The sequence below is a fragment of the Carassius carassius genome, chromosome 34, assembly GCF_963082965.1.
Source record: "Carassius carassius chromosome 34, fCarCar2.1, whole genome shotgun sequence".
Classification (NCBI taxonomy): domain Eukaryota; kingdom Metazoa; phylum Chordata; class Actinopteri; order Cypriniformes; family Cyprinidae; genus Carassius; species Carassius carassius.
This window is the reverse complement of record NC_081788.1, coordinates 25,129,495-25,152,711: the sequence shown is the minus strand read 5'-3', so window position 1 is coordinate 25,152,711 and position 23,217 is coordinate 25,129,495. Positions and strand designations below refer to the sequence as shown.

The following is a 23,217-nucleotide window of genomic DNA, read 5'->3' as shown; positions in this document are numbered from 1 at the left end:
TGGTATGTAGTATTGGAATAAAATAAATCACACAAAACTCATAAAAGCAAATTATCTTTGCCAATCTACCAATTAGAGGTAAAGTACTATGTGCTCCCCATCCTTCACTCATTTTCTGACTGTAATTGTGTTTGTCTGCTTCCAGAAGTCATAGATCCTCTTCTGAATATTATTAATCCATCAATGTCATTAGGATACGTGTCCCAAAATCCTTTAAACTGGCTGCTATTAAGCCTCTCATTAAAAGAAACACAACTTTCTTTGTAGATTAAAGACCCATCTCTTTAACCTGTGATACACATAACACACTATCACATTTCTATAATTCAAATCCGTTAAAGGATTGTTAGCTGCATTAATTAGGTCGGCTCGTTACATCGCAAGAAGAATGGCATCTACACTAATATTAGTCTGTTTCAGTCTAATTCCGAGGTCACTGTATCCACACAGATCCAGACCAGATAGTGGATCAGCACCTAAAGGTGACCTACAGCCCTGAATGTCAGCAGAGACCTTGTCAACTAGATCTGTATTGTATTAAGCGCTATATAAATAAAGGTGACTTGACTTGATTCTCAGCGTGACTCACTCTCTGGTCCTCCAGACTCATTGCCATCTCACTCTTGTCCTTCTTACTGGGTGGATCGTCATCAGAGTTGTATTCCATCTCTGGATTTATGAGACTTCTGCAGAAGGTGCACATCCAATCTCCACTGTAGCAGAAAGGTACAACACATAATTTAAGAAACAAAAATCAGGAATTAAAGTCTTAAAACCTAAAGGGAACGGATCATAAATGTTTGTTTTAACCTGAAGTCCCTTATTAATGTAAGTTTCTGACACCACAAACAGGTTTTCAAGAATATTTTCCACCCTCTTGCTAACCTACAAGCAGTTATGCTACTGAACTTTATGACTACAATATGTAAATAACCTCTCTGTTATGACTGGCTTAAAAAAAACGTAGTTATTTATTTCTGTACTCATTTTGTTTACCTGAGTTAAGTATAACTGCAAGGTATAACAAGTTGTGCCAAAAGGAATATAAAGTAATTAATAAAATATTTAAATGTATAATTAAAATTTATATTATATCAACCAGGGGACTAAGGCTATGCCAACCCCAATTGCAGTGTAAATGTGTGATCAGTACCCTTGGTTTCATTCCACTAAATGTGCCAAGTCGAATGGTTAAGACGGATTATGTGTTTTAAAATGCTGCTGGTAGAATCATAGAATTGGTGTTCAAAATAAAATAAAATAAAGAATTAAAATAAAACTATTCATTTATGAATAGAAATGTTATCATGGCATGTAAAACTTTCAATAAAATAATATGCTGTTGGTGGCATCTTAAAAACCAAATAATACTACTAATAAAATAAATTAAATGAAATAATTAATTGAATACATATATTAATAATTAAAAAAAAAACATTAAAATAAAATAATTTGAAAATAAATTAATAATAAATAATAAAAAAAATAAACCAGTCATTTATAATTAGAAACGCTCCATATTAGGGCTGTCAAAATGGCTGAAAAACTAAATATGGAATTTTAACTTAAAATTCATAGTTTCAGTTAGTGTGAAGAAAAGCTTTTGGCTTCTCTCCCGAGGCCATCGAGCAAAATATAACTGCACTTTTTTCAAAGTATATGACATGACTATCTGTGAAAAAAAAATGCTAATGTTAAAAATAATGTTTATAAACCAATTATTATTAAGTTGCTTAGACAACTATAAGCAAAACAGCATTGTGCATGTATGCATAGTTAAATACAAAGGCCAGAATCTCACAGAGTACATTTTTCATTTAGAAACGAGTTGCAATGGCATGGGGAAAAAACCCAGCATGAAGTCTCAAGATGTTTTTTTTTTTTTTTCAAATCTGAACTTTGAAAATTTTACATGGCTTTCTAAGTATTTGTGTAATAACTGCAAGACACGAGTGCAATGATGATAGATATCCCTCTAGAAAATGTGTGAAAAATGAATTCTGTAAGAACAGCTTGGTTTCACTTTTGATGTAAACAAGATCTTCTCTGCATTGATGTTCTCTTTTCCCACAATATTTATAATTAACAAAGCAGCAGCGCTGCATCTTGTGACTTCATATGGATAGGCTAACGAAACCATTAAAATCCAACGATACTTACATCGTCATCGGATCTGGTGTGCCACTGATAAGGCTGCCTCCTTAACACACACCTAACGTTGCATTCAAATGTGGATTTTTATTTTAAAATCAACAAATCTTAGAAAATTAGAAATTTTTATTGACAGCCCTATTACAGATATTAAATAAAACATCTTAAAATAAAATAAAATGAAATGAAATACCAGGGATGTCCAGATCCGATCACGTGATCGGAAATCGGGCACGATCACAAGGTTTCAGACTCGATCGGAATCGGACGTTACCTCCCGATCAGGACTCAGATATATATATATATATATATATATATATATATATATACTCATTATTATTTTTTAACACATCTTTAGTTATTCGGTGGCACAGAGTTAGACCCTTTTGACTCCACACAGAAACGTGCAATGCGTGCGGCATGACATCACTTTGTTTTCAAGAGCTGGTGTGAATAAATATAGATTCAAACTCAAAGAAACAGAATAGTCTGCACATGTTCAAAGTCATACGGGTTCGGACACCATAATACATCTAAAAAATGCATTAAAACTGTTAAACACCGCTTTAACTTGGCACGAAGTTCTGGAAAAACTGTGCCCAGATCTTTTCCCATCCCTTGTCCTCTCTAGTCTAAAACCGTGTCCGTGTCGACTGTCACTTTATGTTCGAAAATCTATTGCACGAATCGCTTGGACCAACCAACACAAGTTTCGAAAACGAAAATAGGAAATTGATTTTAACGACCTTCTCTCGGAGCGCGTCCAGGTTTTTTTTTTTTTTTTTTTTGGAACACGTGTCACACAGCAACTGCAGCCTCAGACACACACGCATAACAGCAAATAATAATTCTGCACAATGTTTCTCTTTTTACAACAGAAATGTGAATTCTGCCGGTATTCAGACAGTCTCATGCATACAGATACAGATTCGGGCTAGAATCGCCTAGGGATGTCAAAATAAATGAAAAACTAAATTTTTTAATTGTATTCGAATTTAAAATGCATAATTTCAGTTAGGGTGAAGAAATGCTTTTTGCTTCTTTTCTGAGGCCTCAAGATAGCGCATCGAGCAAAATATTACTGCACTTTTATTCAAAGCATTAGAATACATGACTGAAAAAACAACGTAATATTTAAAATAATTTTTATGAACCAATTATTATTAATTAAGTTGCTTAAAGAACTACAAACAAAACAGCATCATGTATGCATGCATTGTTAAATAGAAAGGGCAGAAACCCAGTCACACAGAATACATTTTTCTTTCATTTAAAAACATGAGATTGCAGTGGGATGGGGAACAGAAACCCAAACATAAAGTCTCAAGATATTTTAAGAAAATTAAATACATTAATTTTACATGTCTCTCTAAACATGCGGCTCTCGTGCGAGACGCGAGTCCAACGGTGTCCCTCTAGAAAATGCGCAAAATATGCGTTCTGTGTGAACGGCTTGGTTTCAGTTTTGATGTAAACAAGATCTTCTCCACATTGGTTCTCTTTTTTTTTTTTTTTTTTTTGTAGTGGCTTCAACTGGATAGGCTAACATAACCTTATAATGCAATGCCACATACATGCCATATACTTTTCGTCATCCGCATGCGGGCATTTTTTTGAGACCGCGCGGACGGTGCGCGCACACGAGGTGTAAGATGAGACAGCAGCTACTGCTTGTCGAGCTCGTCTGCCTTTGAAAGTTGTGTAGACACGGCTGTGCGCGCGGCGAGATGGAATGGAACACGGACTGTGAAGTACCGTGGCTCATAAGGCAGCTTCCTTAATGCACACCTAAAATTTGGATTTGTGGATGTGGATTTTTATTTTAAATTCAACGAATATTCAAAATTCAAATTTTTTTTTTTGACAGCCCTAGAATCGCCTATGCGATTTTTTGTTGTTGTTGTTGACATTTTTTAATTGTAAACACAGCCATGTTGAAGCCTGCAGTAAATGTTTTGCATTATGGCAGTCCACTCTGCTTATTGTTTTTCTAAAATGTTGCACTCCTGTTTGTCATTGTGCACGTAACTTCACGCCAATAAATCATCAGAAATATTGGTCTTTACATTCGTCCTGCCTGTTGTCCATGGATTTACCTATATTTGGTGTTATTTGCCGTATAAAACTAATTTAGACATGCAAAATCGATTTTACAATCGATTCAATGAACACTTGTCACTCAAATCAAACAGGATTTTTTTCACAAAAGTAACAACACAAGAAAGCAAAGTAAACGGTCTCTCATTTGTAGGTTTCATTGATACCTAGTGGTGAACACCCAGTCAGTGACGTCACGATATACTAATTTGTTTAAATTCATACCTACGTCATCACCAAAAGTTTCCTTTTTTCTTTTTACATTGAAACGTAAAAAAAATAGACCGACCTACCGACCCTTTTTTTTTTTTTTTTAATTCTGTTACTGCAAACCAAAATATTTTTAAGGATGGCCTCACAGAGCGCTAAACTCTCATGCAGTGTGCGTTTCATTCATACTAGAAGCCAGAGCGCGCTCTCACGCTGATAGTGATATCAGGAAACTCCTAATATGGACAAAAGCATCCAGCTATCACTGTGGTTTTCACAGGAAAACAGAAACTTATGCAAACACGAAGACATTTATATACGATCACGACAATAAATAGTTTAAGTCATCTCCAGCAGGTGATAAATAAAGTATATGAACAATGCAGTGCTAATTGACATTTATTACAGTATAGAAACTATTCTGCCTTATGTGACAAACAGTGTTTGTAGTATATAAACAAATCATTATTATTTGTTATTGTCCAGCATTTATAGATTTCTAAGCCAATTAAAAGCTAGAAAAGAGAAAAATTTAAGTTGCCTATACTACCAGTCAGAAGTTTTTGAACAGTAAGCTTGTTAATGTTTTTTTTTTTAAAGAAGTCTCTTCTGTTCACCAAGCCTGCATTTATTTGATCCAAAGTACAGCAAAACAGTCCAATGTTTGAAATATTTTAACTAGCCTATTTAAAATAGCTGTTTTATATTTGAATATATTTCAAAATGTAATTTATTGAACATCCTGGATCTGTTTTTTCGCTTTTCTTTATTCTTTTTTTAATGTATTATAGAAGTATCGGATCGGGACTCGGTATCGGCAGATACTGAAGATCAAATGACTCGGACACGAGGGCAAAAAAACCTGATCGGGACATCCCTATTAAATACTAGTCACTTGCTGATTAGCAAATGTAAAGATGTAAATAAATACAATCAGCTTTTATTGGAATTTTCTGTCAGACAGTCTCCATATTTAGATAATGAATAGCAAATGATCTGCTTTTAAGCAAAATGACAGACACCTAGTATTAATTTGTCGTGCTCAAGAACACATTGCTACTAGTTCACGGCTTGCACCTTGTAGGGTTCAAACCTAAAACCTTTCAGATACCAGTTCAGATGTACTACACAATAACTCCATTAAGGTGTTGCATCATCTGTATAAATAAAGCCACATTCTTTACCTGGGAGAAGATTTGAGTGTTGGGATATGGCAGGTCATGTGGAAGACTTTAGGACAGCGATCACAGCACAGCAGTTCTCCTCCATTCTGACACACGGCACACCAGTCCTCGTTCGGGTCATCTTCTTTTCCTATCGTGGTCTGGTTGTTGGCGTTAGCTGTGCTCACCTGCTGACTACCATTTGACTCGGTGGTCCCATTGGTTAGAGGTGCGCTGGAGTTTGGGTTCGTACAGGATGAGCGCTGATTGCTCTGTGGTTCAGATTTAACATTTTCACCAAGTGTTCTTAAAATGTCCTGGACTGAACCGGTGGACACAGAGCCGAGGACAGGAAGAGGGGGAGTTACGCTTCCTTCTGGACTGCTCATCTGGTTTGAGGAAGAACAACAACAGAAGACAGAAATTGAACAATATGAGAAAAACTGTATCAAACTGTATCTCTTGGGACCCAGACCCTTGTTATTCATATTTTATTGTAAAGGGCATGAAGGAAGATACTACAGGCAAAAGTCATGCTTTCATTCTCAATGAACTTTGGCTAGGTTTTGGCAAATTTTTCTTGCAAATAATCTCTTTTACAGTGTCCTCGTTACATGTATTTAAAATAGTAATAGCAGTAATCGAATGCATAATTACAAGCAACAAACCCTAAACCAAACCCTATACCTAATCCTATTGTAGGTACATTAATTAAAATAACTCTGTGATTATAACACAAAATAAGGTGCAACTGCATATACTACAACTGTGCTGAAGCATGGTTAAATGAGGGAAAGAAACTGTAAGCTGAAGGTAAATACCATGCAAGCACTCCGTCTGCCATCTTTACAACTTTCTGTTTTGACGTTTGCTCCAGAATAGCTACATTCTTCCTCAACTCCCGGTTCCTGTTTGACCTTCACCTGGTCCACTGTCGTGTTCCCCGTTCCAGGTCTACCAGCTGACCCACAACTAAACACACACACATAAGCAAAACACAGAAGACAAATATTTTTTCATGCAATGTCTCTTTGTTCAGATATACAGTTTCTAATCTATAATTAACAGCTGGTGATATAACTGCAAGTAATATAACCTAAAGAAAATAAGCAATAACATGTTTTTTAAACCATAAATGACTGCGAGGTAAAAAATGCAAATGCAGACCTGCCCCGACTGCCAGTGCTTGACGTGCTGGATGGACGGGCTGGAGTGTGAGAATTAGATAAACCTAGAGAGAAAGAGACACAGTGAGAGTGTTAAAAGAATTAAATCTTTAGAAAATGAGCAGACATTGTTATAGAGTCTAATTTTTAATAATGTATACTCTTTGTCAGTTTCCAAGATCCACAAAATGCTAAATTAATCAGAATTTTGTAAAGCTGCCAAATAATCAACTTAATATATTCCGATGGTTGTTTCTAACATGAACATACAATTCTGGATGCCAATTAAGTGTCATAAGAAATTGCACTTAGAGAACAAAAGTATTCACTTTGAATCATATAAATAATTTACGAATGGATGATTTAAGGACCGTTCACACCCCACAGACAAACGCAAACAAACAAGTCATGTTCACACTGCTCCAACAGACACTGACAAACTTTGTCACATCCAGTGTTCAGACAGCATATAGCTGTCGCGGTGCAAAGCGACCGTTGAAAATCACTTGTACTCATCAGTACATCATAAATAGAACAAGGCATCAGTTTACTGTATGGTATTTGCAGTGTCCCACTGCACCACATCCAGTGAAGACAGCATCAATGATTATAATTGGTTCCGGTGTGAACATGGTGTAATTCTGACTGGGGGAAAAAAATGGATGATCGTGTAGTGTAACCACAATCAAAAATGTACTGTTATTAATGTCTTTGCATGCCATTCTTCATCTGAAAAGATGGCAAAAAAAATAAAAGTGGCCATGGGAGAAGTTTGCTTTTAAGTTAAGTATGTGCATGATCACATTTAGTTGGGTGAAAACGAACTCCAATCAACAGCAACAAATGCCATCTGTGCGTTGTGCATTGGCCTTTAACTAAAGGCTTTGTGTAAACGAACAAAAAGCACTGTGTAGAATGATATGACTAATATTTGAAATATTAAAAATGTTTAAAACAATTCATTTTAATCTGCTGTGTGGGTTGGCCGAGTTAATATGAAAAGTTATGAAAAATTACCTCAAACCATTTTCTTTTATAAAGTGCACAACAGTGTTAATATTTCTATAATATAACTGTAATTATTACTATTGTAATTTTGCTTTAGTTTTCATATTTTTATTTTTCATTTCAGCAATTTTGTTGAGCTTTGTCATTTTCTTTTATTTAATAGTATTTTTTGTACTTCTACCTGAACTTATTTCAGTTTTTTTTCTATCTGTTATTTTACTTTAATTACTGAAAATTATTTTAAATTGTTTTAGTTACCAATAACAACTATGGCACTGCAATCATTGTCATTTCAAATAATTGTTATCAGAACATTAATAATGGTGAAATGCACATATATATGCTAGCTGAAGTTGTTGGTGAATTGGCACATAAGGTTGTGTGGTGAAGTAGCATATGGCACTGATGCTAGTGGGGTTAATGCAGCCTGAGCCCCAGGGTTGGTGCATATGGTTGGATGGGGACTTTGCCATACAGAACCACAGGCATTGAGCAGGCATTAACGTGCCGGGCAACTAGCACAGCCTTTGAACCCAGGTCAGTTGGGTAGGAGTTCATGCCATACAGTACTGAGAGCATGACGAGTATAGCCTATTTAAGCATATATAAATATTGTACATGCCAAATGCTAATCTGCATGAATATTTCTTGTCAATATTTAAATTAATACTGAATGATATGAACATTTGGAAGCCAAACAAGTCATGTCACAAATTCACCAAGAAAGTACCTGATGATCCTGGAGAATGCGTTGAAGGTCCCGGGGAGGGATTGGTGGGGCCGACAGCAGGATATGAACTAGCAGAAATATATCGACTGAGGATGTTATCCAGTGTGCTCGAGCCAGCATCTTCAAGCTGAAAATTACAAAACCAAAATTTGTTTTTGCAACACGTGAGCTCTAAATCAATTGAGCTTTGTTTAATTTTGTTTCAGTTGAGGAAGCATCTGTTATATGAAGAACAATAATTGCAGATCCAAGCATAGGGATTGTCTTTGTCTCGTTGCCTTATGTGCCTTAAACGTAATTATGTTTAGACCTTTATTGCATTAAGGCTCAAAATGTGTTATATTTAGGTCCTTTATTACATTTCCACCCAAATATTAGATTTGTGTCCTCATGATCATGCTTTCTGGGGTTTGAACTTACAACCTTTGGGTTACCAGGCCAGATTTATATCTAAATACTAAATCATACCAAAACATCTAATCATTTGACATTCAGGCTAAGAAAATGCAATAGTAAAGTTACCTGAATGGGAGGGATGTCAGGCAGGCAGGGCAAGTTTTCAGGGTTGGTGACTGATGGTATGAGCTCTATGGGGCCGACAATAGGACTAGTGGGGCCACGGTGAATGTGGGCATTGGCCATACTGGCACTGGTGGGACTGGTGGGGTTGGCAGCGCTAATGTTGTGTAGCGACGCCACAGGGAAAGGCCCAGCATGCCCAGGATTAGAGTGCTATGAAGGGGAAAAAAGGGAAAGGTGTTGGAAAATAGCAAAAATACTTTCATAAAGCAGTTAAATTAACTTTTTTTGTAATTTGGAATATGCTGTTAAATTATTCCTGTGTAAAAGGCAAGGAAATTGTACTTTTTTTTTTTTTTTTTATAAATGATGTCCACTTTGACATCTGAAAAGCATTTTACACTAAGCCTCTATATTAAAGACATTGAATGTTTTTATAAATATAATTACAGTGTGAATAAGAATAATGTGTATGAAGCATCAAGAAATAATTCCATACTAATGAGCATTTAATATAACTCACTACTTCTGGGAAGTCACTACTTACTGGGAAGTCGTGGCCTAATGGTTAGAGAGTTGGACTCCCAATCGAAAGGTTGTGAGTTCGAGTCTCGGGCCGGCAGGAATTGTGGGTGGGGGGAGTGCATGTACAGTTCTCTCTCCACCTTCAATACCACGACTTAGGTGCCCTTGAGCAAGGCATCGAACCCCCAACTGCTCCCCGGGCGCCGCAGCATAAATGGCTGCCCACTGCTCCGGGTGTGTGCTCACAGTGTGTGTGTGTGTGTGTGTTCACTGCTCTGTGTGTGTGCATTTCGGATGGGTTAAATGCAGAGCACAAATTCTGAGTATGGGTCACCATACTTGGCTGAATGTCACTTCACTTATACTCACTTATACTTAATGATGACACTATGTGTTAAACCTGACTGATTAAAGTATTAAACAACATACATTTGTATTTATTGATTAAATAATCTGAAATGCTTATTTTATGAATTTTGATATTAATACATTTTAAAATATTACTACATTACAAAAATACAGAATACAGCAGCCTGTCACATGCTTTAAAAAATAAAGAGTAAAAATCAATAATAATAATAATAATGTAGCATGAGATTTTAGACACATTGTTTCAGACATAATAAAATTAGGTTTACAATGAGGCAGAACATTTCCAGAATTTTTAGGAAACCTTCAGTATTTTTTTTATTTTTTGAAAGGGTCTGGAAATGTACCACACTTTCGCAACCCTAAATAACATTAAAACATATATATTTTTTAAAACAACTGCTTTTGCTTTCATTTCTTCTATTCTAATAGAGATCAAAAACAGAGAAAGGAAAGAGAGTGGAATCTTAAAATGTAGGTTTTTGCTATATGACCTGCCGGAGTCTCTGCACTGACCTGTCTCTGTAATTGAGGCTGCATCATAGGATACGGTTGCCCATTGAGTCGGGGCTGCGCTGAAGGCATGCGGTTCTGCCCTGATACCATACGCAGGTGATGGGGCGGATACATGTGGGAGGAGCCATTAACACCACCCCTCTGGAGGGCCTGCATACTAATGAGCCTTGGCGGCTGAAAAGAGAGACAGAAAGAAATTACCTGGTCCTTACATGAACAAATCATACAATCAGGAATAACACGGATGATTATAAGTTAAAAATCAACAAATATTTATAAGAATAAACTAAATATTCTTCTGACATGAATTCTGAACAAATCAGAATCAGGTAGAAAAAAAAAATTAACTTCCTTTTTTGAGAAAGAGGAAAAAACAAGACAAGATGAACCACTTTTTAACAATGTTAAAAAGACTAATATGAAGCTTAACCAGAAAGACCTCATTGGTTATCACCTTTCACTGAAAAAAAATGATGGTCAACCAGGTTCTGCAGCTTTTTATAGATTTTAGTTAAACAGCACATCTACACTGGTCCACCAGTTATACCAGAATAAACCAGACATGCATGGAAAGCAGGAAAGAACTATTCTTTAACGTACCGGTTGCTGTATAGCAGTTATCTGTGGTGGCCCTCCTTGTCTGGGATGCTGGGACATCTGTGAGGCGATGCGCATCTGCTGCTGAATTTGTTGCTGATGTTGCTGTTGTTGTTGCTGCTGCTGCTGTTGGTGCTGGTGCTGGTGCTTCTGAGCAATTGCAGCCTGCTGCATGTGCTGCAACCTCAGCTGGGCCAGGTTGATCTGTCCTGAGTGCTTACCGGGGTGGCTGTGACTGGGAGAGATCTGCTGATTGGCCATCATTTGGGGAGGAGGAGCAGTATGTGGCACTTTTTCAATAACCAGATTGCCTGGACAAAAAAAAGGAGAGGCCTTTAGTCTCAGTGTGCTATAAAAACAGGTTTCTGCTGCCAGTTTAGTCAGTTAAGTCAATACCGAGGTTAACCACATTCTTGGCCCAGAAGGTGGGGTCGCAGAAGAAGCGGACTGCTCCGTTACTTTGAGGTACTGGGTCCACACGGGCCTTCATAATGAAACGCAGCTGGTATGTGATCTACAGTGTTGAGAAAGTCCAAACAAAGCAAATGAAAAAAGACACAAAGGAGAGAAGAGTCTATAATTGCAATGCTGTTTGTCATTTAAGTAACTGATTTCGACAAGGTTAAGACCCTGATTAAACAACGTCCTTTAAAATGAAGGAAGTGATTTTGTTTTAAATATAATTGGCATCTCCAAAGACAGAACTGTTATTGTTGGAAGGTGTAGTGCCAATACTAATGACATTTGCAAAAACAGAACCTAAAAGGAAAGTAAATGGGTGTTTTTGTTAGAGAAATGAGCATTGCGGCTGACCAGTCTCTTGCTGTAGAGCAGGGCTGTGCTGCTTCCACTGCTGATGGCCCAGTTGGTGAAGTTGAGCACATGGATGACCTGCTGGGCCAGGATGCTGATGTCCCTCTGTTGGTTGAGCAGCTTCATACTCCTCTCTTTGGTCACACTCTTTACATGATGATAGAGGGAATAAAGAGGGAAGAGAAGAATATTATGAACGACAAATTCTGGGCCTCAAAATGATGAACTTGCTAGTGCCAAACCAGGAACCATTAATGTGACAAGCAGAGAAGCAGAATAAAGTCATCAGTTTCCAGAACAACAAGAACTGGACTAGTGCAAAACAAAACTAGATAAAACAAAATCAACAGTGTATTTTTTTTTTATTAAAGTATTAAGAATGGTTTTATTTTTATATTTTCAGTTTTCATTTAATTTTAGTTTTAGCAATTATGTTATCAGAATCAGAATCAGAATCAGAATGAGCTTTATTGCCAGGTATGTTCACACATACGAGGAATTTGTTTTCGTGACAGAGCTCCGCAGTGCAACATAACAGCGACAGAACAAAAAACACAATAAGGAATAAAAAATACAAAAAAATACAAATAGGTGGGTAAGGATTGACAATATACAAATTGACAATGTATGGCAGGTATATTAAAAAGAGCATTTATGTATGTACATGTATATTATGTGGAAAAATTTTAACTGTACGCTAAGTATGTGTGTTTGGATAAATAAGTGTATGTGTATATAAATATAAATATAAGTAGTATAGTGTGTTCCATGTATGTACATGTATATTATGTGCAAAAGATTTACGTGTATGCTAAGTATGTGTGTTGGATAAAAAGTGTAGTGTATATAAATATAAATAGTGTAGTGTGTCCCACAGTTATTATCAGCTGTTCATAAGATGGATTGCCTGAGGGAAGAAACTGTTCCTGTGTCTGGTCGTTCTGGTGCTCAGTGCTCTGTAGCATCGACCAGATGGCAACAGTTCAAAGAGGGAGTGTGCTGGATGTGAGGGGTCCAGAGTGATTTTAACAGCCCTTTTGCTCACTCTGGATAAGTACAGTTCTTGAATAGATGGGAGGGTTGTACCGATAATTCGCTCAGCAGTCCGGACTACCCTCTGTAGTCTTCTGAGGTCCGATTTAGAAGCTGAGCTGAACCAGACAGTTACTGAAGTGCAGAGGATGGATTCGATGATGGTGGAGTAGAACTGTTTCAGCAGATCCTGTGGCAGGTTAAACTTCCTCAGCTGGCGAAGGAAGTACAACCTCTGCTGGGCCTTTTTCACAATGGAGTCAATGTGAATGTCCCACTTCAGGTCCTGAGAGATAGTGGTGTCCAGGAACCTGAATGACTCCACTGCAGTCACAGTGCTGTTCATGATGGTGAGTGGGGGGAGTGCAGGGGGGTTTCTCCTGAAGTCCACGATCATCTCCACTGTTTTGAGCGTGTTAAGCTCCAGGTTGTTGAGACTGCACCAGACAGCCAGCTCTTTAACCTCCTGTCTGTAAGCAGACTCGTCACCGTCCTGAATGAGGCCGATGAGTGTGGTGTCATCTGCAAACTTCAGGAGCTTGACAGAGGGGTCCTTAGATGTGCAGTCATTAGTGTACAGGGAGAGGAGCAGTGGGGAGAGAACACAGCCCTGGGGAGCTCCGGTGCTGATTGTACGGGTGCTGGATGTGTATTTTCCCAGCCTCACTAGCTGCTGCCTGTCTGTCAGGAAGCTGTTGATCCACTGACAGACGGAGGTGGGCACGGAGAGCTGAGTTAGTTTGGGCAGGAGGAGGTTTGGGATGATCGTGTTGAAGGCAGAGCTGAAGTCCACAAACAGGATCCTCACATAGGTCCCCGGTCTGTCTAGGTGTTGCAGAACATAATGCAGTCCGATGTTTACTGCATCGTCCACAGACCTGTTTGCTCTGTAGGCAAACTGAAGAGGATCCAGCAAGGGTCCAGTGATGTCCTTCAGGTGGGCCAGCACCAGTTTTTCAAATGACTTCATGACTACAGACGTTAGAGCCACAGGCCTGTAGTCATTTAGTCCTGTAATTTTGGATTTCTTTGGGATGGGGATGATGGTGGAGCGTTTGAAGCATGAAGGGACTTCGCACAGCTCCAGCGATCTGTTGAAGATCTTTGTGAAGATGGGGGCCAGCTGGTCAGCACAGGATTTCAGACAGGCTGGTGTAACACAGGCCTGGTGCTTTTTTCCTTTTCTGCTTCCTGAAGACCTGGCGCACCGCATCCTCGCTGATCTGTATTGCAGGTGTGGGGGAGAGGGGGGATGCAGGAGGTGTGAATGGTGAGAGCGCTTGATTGGAGAGGTGTTCAGGGTGGGTTGCAGGAGTTGTGAGTGGTGTGAACAGTTGTTTGGAGAGGCATTCAGGGTTGGTTGCAGGAGTTGTGAATGGTGAGAGCGGTTGATTGGAGAGGTGATCAGGATGGGTTGCAGGAGCTGTTAATGGTGTGAACGGTTGTGTGGAGAGGCATTCAGGGTTGGTTGCAGGAGCTGTGAATGGTGTGAACGTTTGTTTGGAGAGGCATTCAGGGTTGGTTGCAGGAGTTGTTATTGGTGTGAACGGTTGTGTGGAGAGGTGTTCAGGGCAGGTGATGGGTGTTCTTTCAAACCTGCAGTAAAACTCGTTCAGATCGTCTGCCAGTCGTTGATTTTCCACAGTGCTGGGGGGTGGTGTCTTGTAATTGGTGATCTTCTTTAGGCTTTTCCACACTGATGCGGAGTCGTTCGAAGTGAACTGAGTCCTTATTTTTTCAGAATAATTCCTCTTTGCCACTTTGATCTCCTTTTCCAGTGTGTATTTAGCCTGTTTATACAAGACATTGTCCCCCTTCACGTAAGCATCTTCTTTGGCCTGACGGAGCTGTCTGAGTTTTGCAGTGAACCACGGTTTGTCATTGTTGTAATTTAGTTGAGTCTTGGTAGGAATACACATATCCTCACAGAAACTGATATATGATGTTACGGTCTCTGTGAGTTCGTCCAGATCGGTGGCAGCAGCTTCAAAAACACTCCAATCAGTGAGGTCAAAACAAGATTGTAAATCCTGCTCTGCTTCATTAGTCCATCTTTTTACAGTCCTTAATACAGGTTTAGCTGATTTTAGTTTCTGCCTGTAGGTCGGTATAAGATGAACCAGAAGGTGATCAGAATGTCCAAAGCTGCTCGTGGAACAGAGTGAAATGCATCCTTTATTGTTGTGTAACAGTGATCCAATATATTACTGTCTCTTGTGGGACAAGTAACATGCTGTCTGTATTTTGGCAGTTCACGGGAGAGATTGGCTTTATTAAAGTCCCCAAGAATGATTAAAACAGAGTCTGGGTGTTGTTGTTCTGTCTCTGTGATCTGCTCAGCGAGTTTCTGTAAAGCTGAGCTCACGTGCGCTTGAGGAGGGATGTAAACACTAACCAGAATGAACGAATGAAACTCCCGCGGCGAATAGAACGGCTTGCAGTTAATGAAGAGCGTTTCGAGATTTGAGCAGCACGTCTTCTTTAACACAGTTACATCTGTACACCACCGTTCATTGATGTAAAAGCATGTCCCGCCGCCGCGCGATTTCCCCGTTGATCCTGCGTCGCGATCCGCTCTAAACAGCTGAAAGTCCGGCAGATGGAGCGCGCTGTTCGGTATGGCGTCATTCAGCCAAGTTTCCGTGAAACACAGAGCAGCAGAGTGGGAGAAATCTTTATTTGTCCGAGAGAGCAGAAGCAGTTCGTCCGTTTTGTTGGGTAGAGAGCGGAGATTTGCCAGATGGATGCTAGGCAACGGCGTTCGAAATCCGCGTTTTCTGAGTCTCACGAGCGCTCCCGCTCGCTTTCCCCGCCTGCGCGTCCTCTTGAAGCGTGTGATCAGGGCAGCCGCTCCGCCGACAAGAATGTCCAGCAAAACATCAGAATAGTCGAAAACCGGTGAAATATCGGGAGATGTGTGTTGCCGAATATCCAGCAATTCGTCCCTGGTGAAACTGATTGCAGGAATATAACTAAAGACAGGACAAACTAACAAAAACACAAAAACAACTGCAGAGCACGTCACGGAGGCAGCCATCCTGTATCGGCGCCACTCAGAGTGTCCCACTCAGAGTGTTATGCACTTTTGTCATTTTTATTGTTTTACTTAATTCCTTTTATCTTTAATTAGTCTTTATTTCAGTTTTATAATTTACTTATAATTTATTTAGTCCCAAAGCAGTTTATTGAAGTTTGTCAATAATATTATATATATATATATATATATATATATATATATATATATATATATATATATATATATATATATATATATATATATATATATATATATATAATTATTATTTTATTTTTTTGTAGCTTACATTTGGCCAAATTATACTATTATTAGGCAAATTATAGGCAAATAATATTGTTTTTAAAAAATAACATTATTAACCTGTATTTCGTCCACCTGAACCGGTTTTGGAACGGTAATAATATCAGAGGAACGCAGGAACAGAAACGTTAAAATAGCGATTCTGCTCAGAGTGAACCGACTTTTTCAAGCCCTGAATGGAATTACTGTATAACACAGAATGTCATGAAATTTGCCAAATTTCGGTTGAATAAATTAAAAGTAGGTCAGTACACTTAAATCAAAACCACAATATGGACTAGTGTCTCTGAATTTTAAGCCATAAAAATACTATTTTAATATGAATCCTGCATGTTCTGTGTATGTCTGTTTGAATAAATGGTGCAGATGCGAAATTTCACTTACAACTATTCACACATACTGAAGCGAGATGATTATATGGGAGTACATGAACAATCTCCAGAGCTACTCTAAGAGTCACTTCATGAGCATTTACCATTTCTTTTGAGAAAACTATTGTCGTATCATATACAAACAGAAACTTGAAGGTCTTCACAGAAACCCATCAAAATAAAAGTTTGGTTTAAATTGTAGAAACTGTGACAGAAACATATTGCTTGATGTAATGGTATTATTACTACTTCTACTAAAATAAATATTATTAAAACATTATTTTTTAAGGAATATTTAGCAGAAAAAAATATTTACCAGATATTATTTACAGGAAAAATTTAAATACACAACAAAATAATAATACATATTTTTTGTAAAAAAATCAATTAATTAGAGATGCTTTGGATTATTAAAATTTTATGAAACTTTCAAATGAAATCTTAAAGGAAAATTAATGGAAAACATAATTTGATAAAAAAAAAAAACATTTCATAGGGCCTTAATATAATGTTAAACATTTAATACAATTCTGTTAAATTGCATAAGTTTCATGATTTCAATTAATCAGCCATGCTTTGATTAATATATACAAAATTCATTATAATTTTTTTTTTAATATAACAGACAAAAAAAATTTGGGGAAAAAATGGAATTTGAGAAAAAAATGTAACTGATATTTAATACGGCCCTACATCAGGCGAAAAAACATGTACTCTTGTTGCTTAAAGTTAACCGTACTTGAATGGATTCTTCAGTCATGAGATGATAACAGTGAAGACTCCCTGAAGATGTAACATCAAACACTGTGACATCTGCGGGACCCGATTCATCATTGACTGGTGTGAATTGCAGTAAAAGGTGCCAATTGGTGCTAAACTGGGTTGAGCCATAAAGGAAGGCATTGTATGTATCTGACAAACAGCAATTACCCTTTCAGCAATCCATTTGCTGCATTTTCATATTTGACCTCTCTCAAACATCTGTCTTCAGTGTCCCAACTCTTCCTTGAACATGTCATTCTTGTCCTTCAGATGTTGATACATTGTTGAATCGTGCCCGGAATGGTTCATACGTCTGTCTTACATCATCCATTTCTTAACTCATGTCATTTTATTCATACCGTAGCAGTTTTGCTCCAATTCACACCTTTAGTAAAGCTTCCCCCACAGTAATTTACAAGATTTATGGCATGTGATAAGATTCACACAAGGTGGTTACTTGAAAAACACGATGCCCTTGTTTGCACTAGCTATTAACATGCATCTGAGAGGATCCAGTCACAAATGGTTAGCTGAGACAAATTATTGCTTACATGGAGAATTACCATATTGCTCCAATGCATCACCTGCAACCACTCAGGATCAGATTTCATCTCTCAATACAAGCATCATTTAATTAACCAACTGTGTTATTATATGTTAAATATACATAAACCACAAACATGACATCTTGAAAGCTTGTTGTTATTTTTAGTCACACAGCTTTATCAACAAAACTTTTGATATACTTGCATCACATGATCTACATTAATTAATTTAGCAATCGCTTTCATCTAAATTGAGTTATCTGTGCCTCTGCATAAAGGGCTTTTCAATTTTTCCTTTTTAAATGGGTAGTTTTGTTTAAAGTTGTAACAAGTCCCAAGTTTAAAACCCTTTTTTTATTATAAAGATTGATTGTCTGCTATTTTTATTTCATGTCATGTCATCTGATCCGGTTCACAAGCGCATTAAGATGAAAAAGCGTTTGCATTACAAATGAGATGAAAAAATATGTGTGCATAATCAGACACCATTTTCTCAGTTATTTGTTATATATCTTAGCTGTCTGTGAAAACATCTTTTAACTGGAATTTCAGACTTTTGGAAATCAAGTAATTGTGGCTTCTTGATGCCTGTACACTTACTTACCTCCAACTGCTGCAGCAGAGATTTGCCTTTCTTGTTGATTTCATTGATGAGAGTAAAGACTGCTATTTTTATTTCATGTTCCACCTTCTTATGCGTCTCGGCAACTTCTTTTATTCTAAAGGTGAAAAAATACATTAAAATGGCTCATAAAAAGTGCATAGAAAATAAGCATTCAATCATGTCCAGACACATTTCTTTATTATATAAATCAAGATCTAGAAATTGAATCACATAAAACTGATTGTAAAAATGCAACAGATGCCCTACCTGTTTTGCAATTGAGATGCAGAAAACTCCACAAAGTTTCTTTTCTCTTGTAACTTAGTCATAAATGTCTCAATAATGCCTTTCTGGTTTTGAAAGGCTTCTTCAAGAAACTGGTACCTGGTAAAAAAAAGAGATGGTAGAGATGAATATAATCTTATAGGGATACACCTATATGAAAATGTTGGCCAATAACCGATAATTCTTTATATATGAAAGCCGATAAACCTATATATGTTGGCTGATAAATCTAAATCCAAATATTTTTAACCATTAAAAGCCATTAAACACTTCAACATAAATTGAACATAAAGCAGCCTTACAAATAAATAAAATAATGCAAACAAGTCCCTAAATAACATTACTTACGTGTAAAAAAAATAAAAATAATAATAATCATGTGCCATGGATAATTTAAATGGAATAGACTACGCACTGACAATAATGAAATTATTTGAATTAAACCATATTGTTGATTAAAATAAGGTAAAAATAAAAGTGGAAGTTATTTTTAATAATATAAATTAATAATCTTTTTAAGTATCTTAATATTATTGTTTCAAATAGCAGCATTTCTGTTTAAGCTGTGTGCGCTGTTGCTGAAGAGCTGAATGAACACGGGTAAACTGAGGTGCTTTGTTAGTGGGTTATTTATGCTATATGAGAATCAGATATTTATACAACATAAACATAATATTATAATTTATGTATGCAAAAAAGACACAAATGCACAAGTAATCTTTAACTAATAATTTACACGCTAGTCAGGTCTTCTTCCCATAACAAGATGCTGAAACACAGCAAATAAACCCAAAGAATTCACTACTTTATTTGTGGTCATTTTCTCTTTATAATGTTATGCATATGGCATTCCCAGTTATGCTAGTTATTAATGTTGTGCACTGCTGTTCACACTGTGCGCGCTGAAGCTGAAGAGCTAAATGAACACCAATGAACTGAAGCACTTTGTTGGCAGCTTATTTAACTCAAAGAAATGCATCATATATTAGATTATTCAGATATGATATTAATCAGATATTTATACAGTATAAACATAATATTACAACTTATACATGTACAAAAAGACGCAAATGCATAAGTGAACTCGAAATAAGTTACGTGCTAACTAGAATGTGTAACTTCTGTTGTGGATGCGCTCTTCCCGCAACAACACGCTGAAACACGACAAATTAAACCAAAGAATTTACAGTGTTTTATTATAATAGTGTTCTCATTATATATATATATATATATGATAATCCTAGTTATTAATTGTGACGAGTGGGGTGGGGTCAAGAGACGTGGGAACAGAAGTGAGGCCGGTGAAGTGATTGGAGATGAGCAAGATGGAGGAGATGGAAGGATAGAAAACTGGAGCGACGACAGTGAAGGACGAGAGAGGACCAGGCCTGGACTTTAGTTGTGTTTGGTTTTTATTTGTGCGCGTCAGTCGTCCGTGAGGGCCTGACGCGCTGTTTTGTCTTTATTTTGATTATTAAAGCTTTCATTTTGATTGTCTGCCGGTTCCCGCCTCCTTCTTCCTGAAGATTACGGAGTTTTTATTGTTACAGTTCGCTCCAGTTTTATATCCTTCCATCCCCTCCGTGGGACTCTAGACCGGTGGGTCGAACAGGTGTAGTTCATCTCCAATCTCTCCACCGGCCTCGCTCTGTTCCCAAGTCTCTCGGCCCCGCCCCACTCGTCACATTAATGTTGTGCACTGCTGTTTGAGCTGCGTGCACTGAGCTAAGATGATCACTGGTGAACTGAAGCGCTCTGTTAGCTATTAACCTCTATTAACCAAACACATTCTATATGTGATAAATCAGACCTATATGCATAAAATAAACAATATAGAAATGTATAATTGCACAAAAGTCTGCAAATGCACAAGTGAACTTAACCCTGCTGGGCATGAAGGTGCAGCTCCATTGTGAATGCGCGTTTCCAGTTACAAGGCACTTAAACACCGGGGCAGAAAGATTCCATAACATTATTTAACAGTAACGTTTTCATTATATTATGACTTGCCCTACACATGTTGCACTTCACTGTATTTAACTTTTCAAAGTGATTCCAATAATATTTCAAGCATTTAAAAACCATCATGGTGAACTGTGCTCATCTGAAGTGTCTCTGCAGGAAATAATGCATTATTTATTTAATATATCGGCAAAATTTTCTTATCGGTTTGATAACGATAACATTAAAATGAACATTTATCAGTTGATACTGATATGGTGGCCGATATATCGTACATCCCTATAATGTTATATGGTGCTTTTACGTTTTTCTGTCTTTTCTGGAGGCACAAATTGTTGTTTCTGGATGATCTATTCCTTTAATGCCATGTTTTTTTTTCTAGGTCTCTCTTCGTGTAATTTTCTTGTTCAAAAACACTTTCATACTTTGCCAGAAGATTTTTAATACAGATGAAGATGATGATGGTGTGTGGTTACTGTAAACACTGTGGTGCGGCTGACCTGTGTTCTTTGTGTTCAAGTAGCTGGCAGTCTCTGCAGGTTAGAGTGTCACATGTCTCACAGAAGAGCTTGAGGGCCTCTTGTTTGTGTACCGGACAGAAGACAGGTCTCTGGCCTGATGTCCCAACCGATTCTGCAAGAACCACCAAAGTTAAATTAATCTTTTGCTGCTTCATTCTTCCCTCCACCCTCTATTCTCTCAGTCTATGACTGCCATATGTTCTCATATGGTCTATGCCAAATGCAATCACAAATGAGGGAAACTAAGTGGGTTAGCTTTAATGAAAACAGTACAGGCTGAGCAAGCGACTCACTCAAAACTGGTGCCATAGCAACTGCACTACGATTCAGTCTGCTACATGTGCAAAACAGACACAACATAGCATTGCTGAAAACTTAAGTTGAATCTTTTAGCGTAACAAAAAAAATTATATTGCAACTGCCTTGCAAATATAATCAGTTAAAAATGGAAAAGAATTAGCATCTAGCACATACCAGAAGATACTTCCTCTTTTTTGCGTATTTTATGGTCCTTAGTGAATTTGACCCGTTGATGTGCTTCAATGCAGGTTTTACAGAGCCACTCCCCACATTCAACGCAGAATCCAATAGCACTGGCATTATCTTCACAGCTGGTGCAAACCTGTTACAGAGCAAATAAAGGATGAAATCTCTTAAAATAATGTGAAGAAGACTCTTGAATTACTGACTCAAACATGCAGTTGAACAACTGCATGCAAGATAATAAAGCAAGGTTTAATCTAAGGGTGTGAATACCAATTGATTGACAGGTTTTCAATATGATTTTAAAGCAATTTTAAATCAATTTCAACAAAACACTTTTTAAAATGCATGTATTGGACACTTGCTTTAATTCTACATCAGTTACTGATTAATGCAACATTTTTATTTAAAAGCCATTTTCAGGACTGCTGTTGTAGTTAAATCAATATCACAGGGCTTATACTGACCTGTGTAGAGTTCTCAACCGATGTGCTTGTGGCCTCTGAAGTGTCCTTGACAAAGTAATTGTCCACCATGTCAATCTGTTTGTACTCCTGATGGCACACCGTGCAACGCATGACGTTCACTGCACAAAAATGTAAAAAAGAAACAAAGCAAAACAACACAAAGAGTTAGAAAAGCCTGGAAACAAATAGAAGATTGCTTCACTCTTTTATACCATACAGGAGAGTCATGCAACTGTTGAATCCTCCCTTGAATCCCTAGACAATAACTTTACAATATTTTACCGGAAAATAAAGACAGACAAAAAGTGTAAAAAAAAAATGACTTGGTTCATAATATAAGTGTAAATCGTGTCACATTCATCATGTTTATTTAAGCCACATTCTGTCATTTGTAAACAATTAGACAGGGACAAAAGGATGGTACTTGGACTAGTAGACTGGCTGACCATCATGACACATCCTTAATTGCAACTGAGAAGCTTTGAGAAGACACAAAACTGCGGAAAAACCCATGACAAAAGTATTTTTAGTATAACCACAAAAGAAAATCTGCACATAATCAGCAATTTAATGGGACTGACCCATCATCATGTAAACGGTTGCTTTCTACCTTTTTTTTCCAAATAAAAGAAATTATGCAACTTAAAATAAAACTTACAAATTCACAGTCTTCACAAGGTTTTTCTCTCATGAATACACACACATAATCCTTCCTATAGGGAACGTTGAATTTTTGTACAGGGTGCATAATAATACACAGTAATGCTGACTTCTTATGCATTTAAAATCCAAGATGGATTTTGATTAATCAATAATTCATAAGGTTTTGTTAGTTATTATTGCCATCCACCGCAATAACTACGAGTCTGCTCTTTGTATCCATCTTGCAGCAGCATTTCAACACAAATAATGATCTATTCATAAAACTAATTAAATTTCATCTTAATTTAATTTGAAAACATATTGACTGATTGAAAACGCCCC

General features: G+C 37.4%; 1 protein-coding gene across 2 annotated transcripts in view; it reads right to left on the bottom strand.

The window, feature by feature from the left end:
* Nucleotides 1–23,217, bottom strand: part of LOC132114855 (E3 ubiquitin-protein ligase TRIM33-like) — a 42,952-nt gene that overhangs the window by 5,651 nt on the left and 14,084 nt on the right. For both annotated transcript variants that reach the window (XM_059523216.1, XM_059523217.1), the window contains exons 2-16: nucleotides 22,234–22,352; nucleotides 21,758–21,905; nucleotides 21,263–21,395; nucleotides 18,783–18,899; nucleotides 18,516–18,630; nucleotides 11,865–12,011; nucleotides 11,448–11,565; nucleotides 11,055–11,362; nucleotides 10,455–10,628; nucleotides 9,048–9,257; nucleotides 8,526–8,652; nucleotides 6,789–6,852; nucleotides 6,443–6,593; nucleotides 5,643–6,010; nucleotides 590–713 (exon numbers count right to left, since the gene is read on the bottom strand). In XM_059523216.1, coding sequence (XP_059379199.1) covers nucleotides 590–713; nucleotides 5,643–6,010; nucleotides 6,443–6,593; nucleotides 6,789–6,852; nucleotides 8,526–8,652; nucleotides 9,048–9,257; nucleotides 10,455–10,628; nucleotides 11,055–11,362; nucleotides 11,448–11,565; nucleotides 11,865–12,011; nucleotides 18,516–18,630; nucleotides 18,783–18,899; nucleotides 21,263–21,395; nucleotides 21,758–21,905; nucleotides 22,234–22,352 — 2,423 coding nt within the window. The remainder of the gene's footprint in view (nucleotides 1–589; nucleotides 714–5,642; nucleotides 6,011–6,442; nucleotides 6,594–6,788; nucleotides 6,853–8,525; nucleotides 8,653–9,047; nucleotides 9,258–10,454; nucleotides 10,629–11,054; nucleotides 11,363–11,447; nucleotides 11,566–11,864; nucleotides 12,012–18,515; nucleotides 18,631–18,782; nucleotides 18,900–21,262; nucleotides 21,396–21,757; nucleotides 21,906–22,233; nucleotides 22,353–23,217) is intronic.